Source organism: Gopherus flavomarginatus, chromosome 13 (genome assembly GCF_025201925.1).
Source record: "Gopherus flavomarginatus isolate rGopFla2 chromosome 13, rGopFla2.mat.asm, whole genome shotgun sequence".
In the NCBI taxonomy this organism is placed as follows: domain Eukaryota; kingdom Metazoa; phylum Chordata; order Testudines; family Testudinidae; genus Gopherus; species Gopherus flavomarginatus.
Genome location: NC_066629.1, coordinates 18,900,417 through 18,912,575, shown reverse-complemented (window position 1 = coordinate 18,912,575; position 12,159 = coordinate 18,900,417). Strand labels below are relative to the sequence as shown.

Below are 12,159 nucleotides of genomic sequence, written 5' to 3'. Positions count from 1 at the left end.
CCCATTGACCTAAAACTGAAAACTCAGTGTAATCAGGCATGGAGTAATGTGTGTGTAAGCTGGGTGCAGAGGAGGGCAACCGTTAGCATTGCCTGTACCAGTTGTTGTTCAGCGGCACAAAATAATGTGTAGCTCATCAAAGTACACCAAATAGCGAGATGTTATGGGGACGCCAGCTTCTAAAATTAAGCTATAACCCTGTATTCACCATTGGAGGCAAACGTTGGCTTCCTGAGAGGAATTTAACTGTAGCCCCATCACTCTTACACATCCTAAATCTAGCCCATCTTAGGAGGGTGAAAGTCTCACTTGGCTCCAACAGGAGGGAATTGTAGCTTTTCTAAAAAAGGTGTTGTGTCCTCTGCTGAAGTTAATGCTGCCTGCTTTGTGGGGAGTTTCAGCTGTTCCATCAGACATGGTCTTGAAGATCTGTCTCTTTGCACGTTAGTCAAATCTGGACGTCGGTGTTTGAGCGGCGAATATTTAATTGAAGCTGTTTTGTATCCTGAACCTTACAGCGTCAGTTGCATTTGCTGTTTCCCAGCTGCTCAATCAAATTACTCATTACGTTCCATACGCTTCTCAGTGCTGTTAGCAAAATCAAGAAACTTTGCCAGTCATATCAGTGTCTTTAAAAACCTTGGAAGTCATCAGCCTGCAGTATTCTAGCTAAGCACCTTCTGCTACAAAAGCCACTTGCCACGTCAGCTTGTCTTGTCCCAGCCTAAAGTCTCTCACCATGCCACTGTGGCCTTACCCCCAAAATGCAATGAGGGACGTGGCATTGAGTAATGGGACGCCCGGTTCTGTATATATGAAACACTCAGATTTCCTTCCTTTAACAAATGTTGACTACAATGAGATGCCACCAGCTGAACAGGATGAGGATAAAGAAGAATTTCCACATCCAGATTTTCACAGCTAAATGGATGGAATGCCCTGAGTTCGGCCCACAGATACCTAACTCCTCTGTGATGTCTTGTATCAGGGCATGTTGCAATATTTTTAAGCCTCACAAAACCCCCTGTGCAGTAGGCATTATCTTTATTTTGCAGATGAGGAAATGGAGACACATTGAGGGATAAGTTACTTGGCCAAGCTCTTTCAGTGACTGAGCAGAGAATAGAATCCAAGTATCTACTCCAACCCCCGCTTCTTTCAGTCCTCCCCAGACCTGATCTGATTGCAACGCAGGATAGGGTTTCATGTATCTTGCAAGTTCTTGTGCTTTCCAAGAACGCATGCAATTTCAGGCGTCTTAAATTCAGGGTTAAGACCTAAACCTTAACTTAACTGAGTGTGTGTTTTGTAGTTTGCTTTTCTCTTTGTGAGCATTGAAAGGAAAGGCAAATCCTCCTCTTCCTGACCTGCTGTTGGATCAGGGGCTGGTTTCTTGATTAATGCTCCACATTGGACAGGAAGAATCTTCTGTGTATTGGATTTATCTCTGTGAGGGCTCCAGATGGCCAGTAGAGGAGAGTTCACACTGCAATCCGAGTGAAAGAGAGTGTCTTCGGTTTAGGGCCCTTAGCAGTGTAGATTCCCCACAGACTGTCAGGCAAACCGGACCAGCTTTAGGTCCTTGCATATTTTCTCCATTGATGGCACATTTATCTGTGGGAAATGCACTGGCCAAGGTAATCATTGTCTTTGTCCAAATCTTGTTTTGCTTCTGGTGCTCCAGCCTGCCCTGTTTGCTCTCTCCATCTCTTTGTATGGGAAAACTAGAATTCCCCCACTTTTTCACCATAGGTTGCCATGCAGCAGGCATGTAAAAGTGAGTTTTGCCTCTCTGAACATGTCATCTTCCATCAACTCCACGCTTATCGGTTTCATCTCAGTTTCTTCTGCTGCCTTGACGATGAGCACAGGGGAGTTGATGGGAGCAAATGAGAATCCCAGAGTGCTGGACTACTCTTGGTTAATCTCAAATGCAGTGAAGTATGAACAGAAGACCAGCTGCTATTTGGGTTCAGATTAACCCTTTAAGGGGAGTGTTACTGAAGTGTACATGATCTGACACGTAGACACCCCATTCTTGCTCCCATTGCCCAATCTCTCTTTCTTTGAACCCTCCAGTTGATGTGCGGAAGGTCTAATTGCAGTATTCCTTGCTGGTGCTAACTCTTTGAAACTGCCACTCAGGAAATAATTGTTGCCTTTATTTTCCTCTTCCTCTCAGAACTTTCTGTGAAGTGTGGTCAACCTTTGTGCATCCTCGGGAGATGCAGAACAACAGACTTTTTTGTCTGACCGTAGCATTTACCTGGCTTATAGCAGGAAATGGGGGGATAAGCTGACATTTGATAACACTACCAGGACGAGGAGAGCCTGGGAATTCAGGAAATGTTACGAGCTACCCCTCTCTTAGCAAGTACAGTATTTTGAGACAGTTTGATCAGTGGTGAGTCAGTAATGATACCAAAGAATGTCGTCTCCTACTTCAAAAGGTGTGAATATATTGGAGGCTCAATGGATTAAATCTCAGAAGAGCTTGGTTTAAGTATTGGCTTGATCTCACAGTGAAAACTACTTTGTGGACCTGGCCTACTCACTTATGGGCACGTGCTCATATCTCAACACTCCCCCCCTCACACTCTTTGGCACTCTGCCTGCTAGTCAGGACTGTGGCACTCCGCTAGAACAAGGGGCTCCAAGGCTGAAGAGAACTGCAGGTCACAACTGAGCTGTGTGAAGGCTCCAGTACAGCCCTTGTCTGTAGTCTGGCCTGAACTGTCAAGACTCAGACTCTTTCTTTGATGGATAGCAAACTTTCAGTTTTGGCGGAGAGGTGCCTCAATCTAGAACTGGCAGGGGAAAGGTATGGGAAAGTTAATAAAGACTTGGTGAAAACTGGAAAACATATAGTTGGACAGACTTCGTCCAGAGGGAAGGGTTTTCCTATACTCACCTGGCCCCAGTGTCCTGGCTTCCAATTTCTAGTCAGGGAAGGACTAGCAGACTAGAAAGAAGTGCACACAAAATAAACCTTAGGCAAAGAGCCCGTTTCCCATGCACCAAATTCTAGAGAAAATATTTACCTTGTAACAGGCTTTGGTGGAAGAATAAACCAGCCATACAATAAATCAGTGAAATAGGCTGGGGAAACTGGCCCCCCCCACCCCCCGATAATCTCTTGGAAGTACTTTAATTTCAAAGTCCTGGTTTGTCTTATCCTACTGGGGAAGAAAATCCGAAGCCTGGCGTCAAAAGATTAAACAGAACCTATCATCAACTCTTATTTTATTGTGTGTTGTGGCTCAGAGCCGTGATCCTGGAAGGGGGTACTAACTTGCCAGCCCCAGCAATGCTGGCTTGTAAACGCTTCGTGTTTCTGTTTGCCGTTTGGTCCTGTTTTTGCTGTGGGGTTGGGGAAGGGAAGGGTCACCGCTTGCGTTCTGTCTGTCTGGGCCACTGTTGCCATAGCTGGCGATGCGCATAACGGTAACATGGGTGCCGCTGTCCTGTTTCCATACGCCTTTTGCTTTCCCTCCCTTTAAAGGGGCTTGACGCGGGTTCCCAGAAGTGCCTTGTCGGACATAGGATCTGCCCCTTTCTACCTACTTTAATGGTTTTGAAATTACAGAAACAAATGCATTTTTAAGACGTGAGCCTCGGTACCGGTTGTCTTAGTGTGGCTCTTTCAATTCCTCCACAGCTTAGCCATCAGCAGGCATTTGATTCTGTCCACAGGAACAACCAGGGCTGGAGCCTAACACCTCTCTATAAACTTTGCCTGTTTCTGCCTGACCTACATTCATCCATGGAATGAGAGGGAGGGAAACAGTGGACAGGAAGTATGTATGTGTGTGTGTGGGGGAAACTACAGCTGTCCCTAGGGCAGTGAGTAGATGGTGTCATGTTTCCACCAGCATCGTATTTAGCTCCAGTGCAGCCGGCTGACCTTATTCCATCGGCCCAGGATTCCTCACATTTTCCTTCCCGTGGCAGAGGATGACCGGTCCCTCCCCACCCAAGAATTCTTCTGGCCAGAGTGTGACAGGGGGCCACTGATGGCACGTGTCTGCTTTTCCTTTCTAGAGAACGTCCATCTCCATCCGGGAACGCTGCTGCACCTGAGAGGCTCGAAGCTCTGAAATACCAGCGGATAAAGAAGCCCAAAAAGTCATCCAAGGGCTCCTCAAAATCCAGAAAACAATCCAGTGAGTGTGAGGATCACAAGACTCCCCACTAGTCTCCCTGTCCATCCTCTGTTTGAAGCCTGATCCAACGCTCATTAAAGTCTCTGACTCTAATGGGAATTGATTCAGGCCCGTGGTCTGAAGGTCTCTGTTGAGCTACTATAAAACCTATGTTTTATTCTCTTGCTCAACAATTCCTTACAAAGGAAGCAGGCTCTTTTTCCATGAGGCCAACAGGGGCTTCCCTGCTCCTTTCAGCTGTAAAATGGAAGGCCCCATTTCCTGTTCTTTTTTTTTTCCTTGGGATGTTAGTCCAGATCTTAGCCCAGAAGAGGAAGGGGATAACTTCCCTTTGTAGTCCTGAAATTATCTGGAGAGCCCTGGAATGACCCTTCTTCCAATGCCTTTCGTGGCTCTGTCTATTTAATTTCAAGATCCTCCTGCATCTCTCCACCTACATCTCTGCTGTCATTTCCTCCTGCCCCCTATCTTTTCCTCAGGTCCTCTGTCCTGAATCTTCCCTTTGTCTCCTACCCCCCCGCTAAGCTATGTGCCTTCCCTTGCACTGTCCCCTACACTTAGAACAACCTTCCTCTTCCTATTCTCCATTAAATCCCTTCAAAAACCCTCCTCCGTCAGCTGAGCGTCCTATGTTAACCTTCTCCCCAGCCAAACCACCGAGGTTGGTACGTTATCCTGATTTAGACTGTGAGCTTCTCAGGGCCGGGTCCAGGCATTTGTTTTACACACTCTGTAAAGCACCATGTCGGCTCATGGCATTTTTATAGATCACTAATCCTCTTGTCTTTCTCCTTCCCTCTTCCTCTTCAGATGGTTCTGCCTCCCAGGTTCAGCAACTTCCCAACTCTCAGGTACTGTGGCCTGACGAAGCGGTCTCCCTCCGCAAGAAAAAGAGACACTCTCGTCAGGATCCCTTCGCTCGCCTCTCTGCGTTGAAGGATGACCTTTGCCACCGGCAGCTCCCTGAGGACCAGACAGCTATTCTCAACAGCGTGGACCACGATGATTCTGGCGGGCATGCCACCTTACTTTAGCATAGCGCCAGCCAGAGAAGGTTCAAAGAGAGGGGGGAGGAGGGAGAGGAGATCTCATGAGCTACAGACACATGTGGGGAGAGATGGGGTGTGAGCTTCAGCCTGGGTTCTCATACCAACAAACTGAATGTTTGGTATCACATCCAGGGAACCTAACATCCAGTCTTTGGCCACTGGGAGAGGCTCTCCCCTTCATAGGACACCTTCCATTTAGTGCAGACCGTGGGGGTGGCAGGGAGGAATATCCCAGATTAGAGATGGAGGGGAAAATACCCTCGCCTCACCCTCCCCTGCCATTTGGAACAGGAAAAGGTGAGGTTGGGGTTTGCAGGGCTCAGAGTGAGAAGGATTCAAACTCAGTGTTGTCATAAGAATCTATTGTCCCTCGAATCCCCCCCTCTCTGCTATGGCTTCAGTTTTATGAGTGCTAGAAGAGGGATGAGATTTTACATCCTGGTTTCCAAAAGTATGTATAGATTAAAAAAAAATGTGCAGATTACAATGTATATTTATACAGTGTGTATTTAGGTAGGAACATGGAAGTAAGCAAATGGCCTGAATTCACAGGAATCATTTGGATTCCACAGAAAACAAATAAGTGACACAGAACAATCCAGATTGGAACTGATGACCCAGTTAATCTGATAATTTTGTAATGCATTATTCTAAAATAATCCCAAAAAACTTTACCAGTGCAAAATCTCATTGCCTCTCCACCTTTTTGCCTGAGGATGATGGGTAACAAAAACACAAATGATCTTTTACTTCTGTCCAGCCCCTGCCTCCCTCAAACTCCAAAATAAGTAGATGTGTGGAATCGTGCAAGGTCCCGTACATGCACACTCTCAAAACCTTGTTAATTTATGGTAACATCTCTTTGCAGACCTGCAAAGATCGGGGTGGAAGGTGGAATTTATATCGAAGGATCTTCCATCTCAAACAAGACTTTGTCAACTTTGAGGAGGGGGGTTAGATTGCCAATTTATTATTAGTAATGTTCTGTACTTCACTTTGTAAAATTAATGAAGTCTTAGAATACAAGATCTCACTATAGGAGTGTTTGCATTTTTTAACCTTTGCTGCAAAGTGAGGAGAGAGAACAGGTTTCTTTTTCCTGTGTAGAGTGTGAATTGAAATGGTTCAACTGGTGTACCCCCCCACAAAAAAGTGTGAACTTCAGTCTGCATCTTCCAGTCCATTGCCCCACTGATTAATGTAAACAGGGCATACACAACAACGCCTGAGGGCGAGCTTTTGGAAGGTAACTTTTGGTCCCCGGAGGAATAATTGCTTCTAGCTGCAAGCAATAGAAACAAATTCTGTCACCTTGCATCCATTCTAAATACGTCGCTGATATGTCCCCTCCCGTTTTCCACCTCCACCCCAGTTTTAGAATGAATGTGATAGATGCATTGGGTTTTAACACTCCCAGGATTCAGTCTGAGGAGTTACAGTCTCCTCCTTTTACCAATGCCATTCCAGTTCTTCACCAGAGTGTGTTTTCTACTCAGATTAGTTTGACTGATTCATTTGTCCATCAGTTTCTCTCTGGATTGCATTGGTCTATATACGAGGGGCAACTCTGGTGTAGTGAATGGAATGTGAGGCTAGGAGGCAGGATCCCTGGGTTCTATTCCTGGTTCTGCCACTGACTCATGTGGCCTTGGGCAAGTCACTTAACCACTCTGTGCCTCAGGTTCCTCAACTGTAAAATGGAGATAATGATACTTATGCTCCTTTGTAAAGCACCTAGAAGTCTACAGATCAAAAGTGCTATATAAATGTGAAGTATTATTATATTCCTATATTTTGGCACTTTCTAAGTGGCAAGATCAAACAGTGCATCCAGGTCTTCATGTATGTATTCCCTTGTGCTGGAGTGCTAAGATCGTAGCCTGCCTGGGAATAAAACAATTACACTTAAAGTATTTCACATGGGTGTTTTTGCTTTAAGTGAATTCAGGATGTAGAAGGTCTCAGGTGAATCGTGGGAGGACCTAGGTACTTCTTTGCACAGAATCTCCAAGGCACAGGATTTTCACTTGTATACTTCCCAAGGTTGATTTTTTTCAAGTGGGATGGCCACAACATTTTCACCAGTCTTGCTATGGTTAACACATGCTTTGACTATTATTCTTGCTAATGGTTGAACCTCAAAGGGCTCAGTGGTTTAGAGAAGCATCCAAGAGTTTCAGATGCTTTGTAAAAATGAACAGTTTAGATCAAGCAATATCAGTGAGTCAAGCTGTTTTGGTGAAATTTAGAAATATCCCAAGACGATTTGTTTTGTTACGGTTTTTGTTTCCAGTCTCCTCAGATGTTCAGAAACAACAATAAAAATTACTGAACACTGTCAAACCTCAAAATCCTGATGAGGTTCAAACTACATCAGAGAGAACTCTGTGATAAACAGTGTTTTTTTCTCCAACTTAAAAAATGCCATCCAAAATGAGACAAATTTGCTCACAAGGGAGAGGAGGATACTCTGAGTACAATCCGAATCTCGAGTGCAGATTGGGGCATTTTGACATGTTTACAGTTGGTGGCTCTGGCTAGGTGAGAAACCAACTCTGCCTGTGGACTGAATGGGTATTTCTTTGGTTACTGTGTTTTTAAAGGGTTGCCCTAGACTTAACTAGGCCTGGATTGGATTTCATGTCACTTCCACACAAGGTGTGAAAACTGAGCCCATATTAGTGCCGGAGAAAAAAACAAACTAATTTCTAGCCCCAGTCCAACAGGACAGCTGTTTTTTAGAAAGACTTTGTCAGTGGGGAAGGAAGCAGTAGATACTGCCTCAAAATCTTCCAGGAACCTCGGCCTGCAAGGTTCCCAATCTGTGGGTGTGTACCCACGTGTATGTACCCACGTATGCTAATGTGTCAAGACTCTGGACGCCCTCCTGTTGGTGGCACTGCACAGAGGTAGGCTGTTAACTACTGCTTGCTATGTATGGGTGAAATTGGTCCCTGTGCAGAGGTGTAGCACAATATCTACGCACCACTTAAGTCTCCTTGAAGCTCTATTTTGATGAGGTGCGTAGGCCTTCTCCTGACTCTCTGTACAGGGCAAACTTCACTTCGCTTGCAAAGACCCTTCTTTCTTTTGCATGGACGGTTACAAAGCAAGGAGCAGGATGTTGACTTTTTGAGCACTTTCTGGGTTAATCGTGGTAGCTCTTCATATTAACAGGGCAGTATCTTGGGTCTCTTGGGATGACTGTCTCCAAGACCCTCTCACTGTCCTGACTTACGTAGCCCTAGAGGACTTAGGTGCAGAGATGATTGGCAGAATACGCCAGCTTGCTTGGTCAGTCTTCTACAGGTCTGTTTCTTTTGCAGATACTTTGAGCAGAGAGCCCCCTGCTTTCCATGGTCTTCAACCATTAGAGACCTGAAGCTTCTGCCCTCCATCTCTTTCAGCTCTGTGAGCCATATAGGACCCTGGAAAGGGAAATCCAACCAGTGAGCTTCGTGGAAGCATCTCTGCTTTTTCAAACTATTAGTTAACCTTTACAGCTGCCTCCTCCCAGTCTCTTTGACCTTAGCTACTATTATGGTTGATATTTGGGGAAGGGGGAGGTGCCGGGCAAGAAGGGAGAAAATACTAGCTCCCTTCAACTATAGCAAATGTTGCCTATGCTACAGCAAATATCCTCTCCTTTCATTCTGGAAACTACTTTCACAACCATCTGGCTTCGATGGCCTACACGGGAGGGGGTCTCTTCACCTTGGCAGCCTGGGATGGTTGAGCCATGCCAAAGGATGCCAGCCGTTCTCCCGTTTCCACCCCGTTGAAAACACTTTGCCTTGTTCTTGGTCCGCTGCAAACACCAGCTTTTTAATTAACATGGCAGAAAAATTCCTGGGCCAAATTCCTTTTCTGTAAACCTGTCCTAGTAAGAAATTTTTGCTGTTTCATCAGTAAAATTATGGCCATCCCCCATGGAAATAGCACCTTTTTATTGGCTTTCCTGGAAATCCCAGGCAACAAAGTTTCTTGGGAACAGTGAGGCACCGCCGACAGCAGGAATGTTTTTCATCTGGCTCTACAGAGCACTCCTGCTTTGTCAAGAATGTAAATACTACAAGATCATAACATCAAATCCATATATTTTTTTTGCACCTTTTGCGAAGTTTGGTTTTCCTGCTGTGTAGAATTTTTCTGTGTAAGAATGCTCCTCATCACAATCCTTCAGCTCCATTTCCACATAATCTCAGTTGTCATGTAAAAAAAAATTTGGCAACTTTTCCTATTGCAGCTAGGTGTGGTGATTGAGGACATGGGCAGCAATATGTGGGGGATGGGAGTGCAGGTGGCACTGCTACTATTTCTGCAAATTGACAGTGAAGTTGTACTGGAGATATATACGAGTGTCAGCCGTGTAAGTACAGAACCAACTGACTGAAGCAGGAAAAGTTTGATTATGACTTTAATAGTAGTAGTAGTAGTAGTATTTAAATATGACTATACCTTAGACTTCCTTTTAAAACTGGGGGAGGAGCAGCCAAGCAGAACTTCCTCCTTCACTTTATTTTGTTAAGCAAATGTGTAATCTCCCATGATTGCACCTGAATGGCCTGATGTAACAGTTTTTTCTGCAAAGGGCTAGTTGTTCCCCTCTGAGAAAAGAGAAGAATGGACTAAACTGCTGTGTAAAAGTTGGCGGGGGGGTCCTCCTGACCTCATCAGAGCGCAGGCATCGTATGGCATTCCAGCCAGCCCTGCAGATTTGTTTTGAAAAATTTAGGCCTAACTCTTTGAAACTCAGATTTGCCTTGCAAATCTGTTCTTTGTTGAGAACATCTTACGTTTATAAGCAAAATGAACTGGTGTGAGGAGGGAGACTTAGTAAGTGGATTTGGGTGTTTATACGCTGCCCCCAGATGCAGAATTGAGCACCTTGTCTTTTACTCCCAGGTTTCTTGGATCATCTTTTCTCTAATACAGGGAGTCCTGGTTATGGGAATCCATGACAATTTTCCAGTGTATGGAGCTTGCTACCTGAACAGCAACTGGAATACCTCCTTGGTCATTTACTTCCATTCTCCTGCTGTGAGTTTTGGAGGCAGTTCTCAGTATGTTGAAGGCGCTATGTCTGTTTGTGATGTCTCAGTTTATTTCCGTGGCACTGGACTGTGATTCAGACATACTTTCAGGGGGAATTGGAGATGATGATCCTGTTTCTAGTTAGGTGTGGAGGAAAAGCTGAGTCAGGCATGCATGCAGATCACAGGAAATTGTGTTGTGATAGCTACTGAACTGCATAGGTAATGTAGGCTTGGTAAGTGAAGTTATCCCTTATGAAATGGAACTGAAAGGCCTGGTTTGAGCATAGTACTGGGAGTCAGGATTTCTGTTCCCATCACTGCCACTTGCTGGCTCTCTGTGGCAGTGGGCCAGTCACTTCACCTCTCTGCTTCAGTTTCTCCAACTGTAAAATGGGGACAATAATATTTTACCTACCTCACAGGACTGTGGTGGGGATTCATTAGTTACTATTAGTAAAGTCCTTTGAGGATAAGATGCACTAAAAATGCATATTTGGTGAGGCTGTTGTGATGTACATTTGATGGGGCTGGCCAAGGAGGGCTGAAGGACAGAGCTCACCAGTACCACTCCTAAGTCTGCCAGAGGGTCATTCTCTCCTCCTCTTGTTCCAGCCCCTGTCGGCTTGGCAGAGAGCCTAAACTGTAATACCAAATTCATTATAGAGATGGAGCAGGATTTTTCCAACTTAGTACAATGTATCAAGAAGGTGCAAGATTGTCTGGGCAATAAGCAAAAATCATGGCATTTGTTCAGGTACATTCTTGAAGAAATTGGATTTCAGAGGCCCTAAATGGTGAGATTATGGTCCCCAATTCACACGTGTAAATTTGGAGTCCCTCCATTAACTTCAGTAAACTATATAACTATAAAAAGAAATTTATCTTAAAAAATGTACGTTTGGGAAACTGTCCCTGTATATTGAGGTCTAATGACAGTCTCATAAAAGCAGAAGCTTGATTTTAATAACTAGTTTCAGAGAGTTAATTGATGGCTATCTAATGAATATGTAATGCACAGCTTAATGTATTATCTGAGGTGTGCTGAGCTGCACCACTGTAGCGGCTGTGGTGTTGGTGTAAGGGATTAGTAAGCACACCTACATGGGGATTTGACATCTCCTAAAGCGGTTTACTACATTCCCCTCAGTGAATATATGTGGGTACATCCATCTCTTTAAGTCCGCTGCAGTCAGTGCTGTTACCCCAGGGGTACATATGGCCGGTTCTCCAGACGCGGATGTGTTTTATGCCCGGTGACTTTGCTTTCCTTCTGAACTTGCTCTTTGAGACACAAACTATTTTTGTAATTGCTACTTACTATTGGGAAAGGAGGAGAGAGAAGTCCCTCCCCACCCCAAGGCTTTAAGGGGTCAGAGAGATTAAGGAGGCGAGTGGATGGAGAGAGAACATGGACGTGGTTAGTTTTCTCCAGCACATTTGAGTCTCATGCTGCTGCTGTTTTAGAGTTGCTCCCTGGACAGCATCAGCCTGAGTGGATTGGTTGGGGTTTTAGAAAACTAATATTTGTTACAACTGTTAGAATTTGTATTTCTTCAACTTTTTTGTCCTATGTCCCCATGAGGTAGCTGAGATCCCCCTGGATCATCCTTGCTGGCTGTCCTGACATTCAGGGACAGAACCTCCAGTGGAAGGAGTTAGTCTTCAATAACCATGAGGAGAGGAGTCCCTCCAAAATGAGTTTTCAGACATTGCTATGTGAGCTGGGTCTGTTTATTGGTGGCAGTTTCTTTTGCTTTCCCATTTGCCCTTCCATCTGGCTGGTGGAAGCTTTCACTGAGCAAGTTGGGGGGGGGGGGGGCGGGTGGGAGCCAGGCCGATGAGCCCAATTTAGGATGATTACCTTCGGAATTAATTTTTCCTGGCAATCGCTAGTGCAGAAATCCAACACTT

At 45.0% G+C, this 12,159-nt stretch overlaps 1 protein-coding gene across 6 annotated transcripts in view; it reads left to right on the top strand.

Moving 5' to 3' along the window:
- Positions 1-9,410, top strand: part of IGSF9B (immunoglobulin superfamily member 9B) — a 106,935-nt gene extending 97,525 nt beyond the window's left edge. For 5 of the 6 annotated variants that reach the window (XM_050921535.1, XM_050921532.1, XM_050921537.1 and 2 more), the window contains 2 exons: positions 4,042-4,163; positions 4,974-9,410. In XM_050921535.1, coding sequence (XP_050777492.1) covers positions 4,042-4,163; positions 4,974-5,197 — 346 coding nt within the window. In that variant the 3' untranslated portion in view covers positions 5,198-9,410. Of the gene's footprint in view, positions 1-4,041; positions 4,164-4,973 lie in introns of those variants that run through there. The other variant, XM_050921536.1, reaches the window with a different exon arrangement.
- Positions 9,411-12,159: the final 2,749 nt, after the last annotated feature.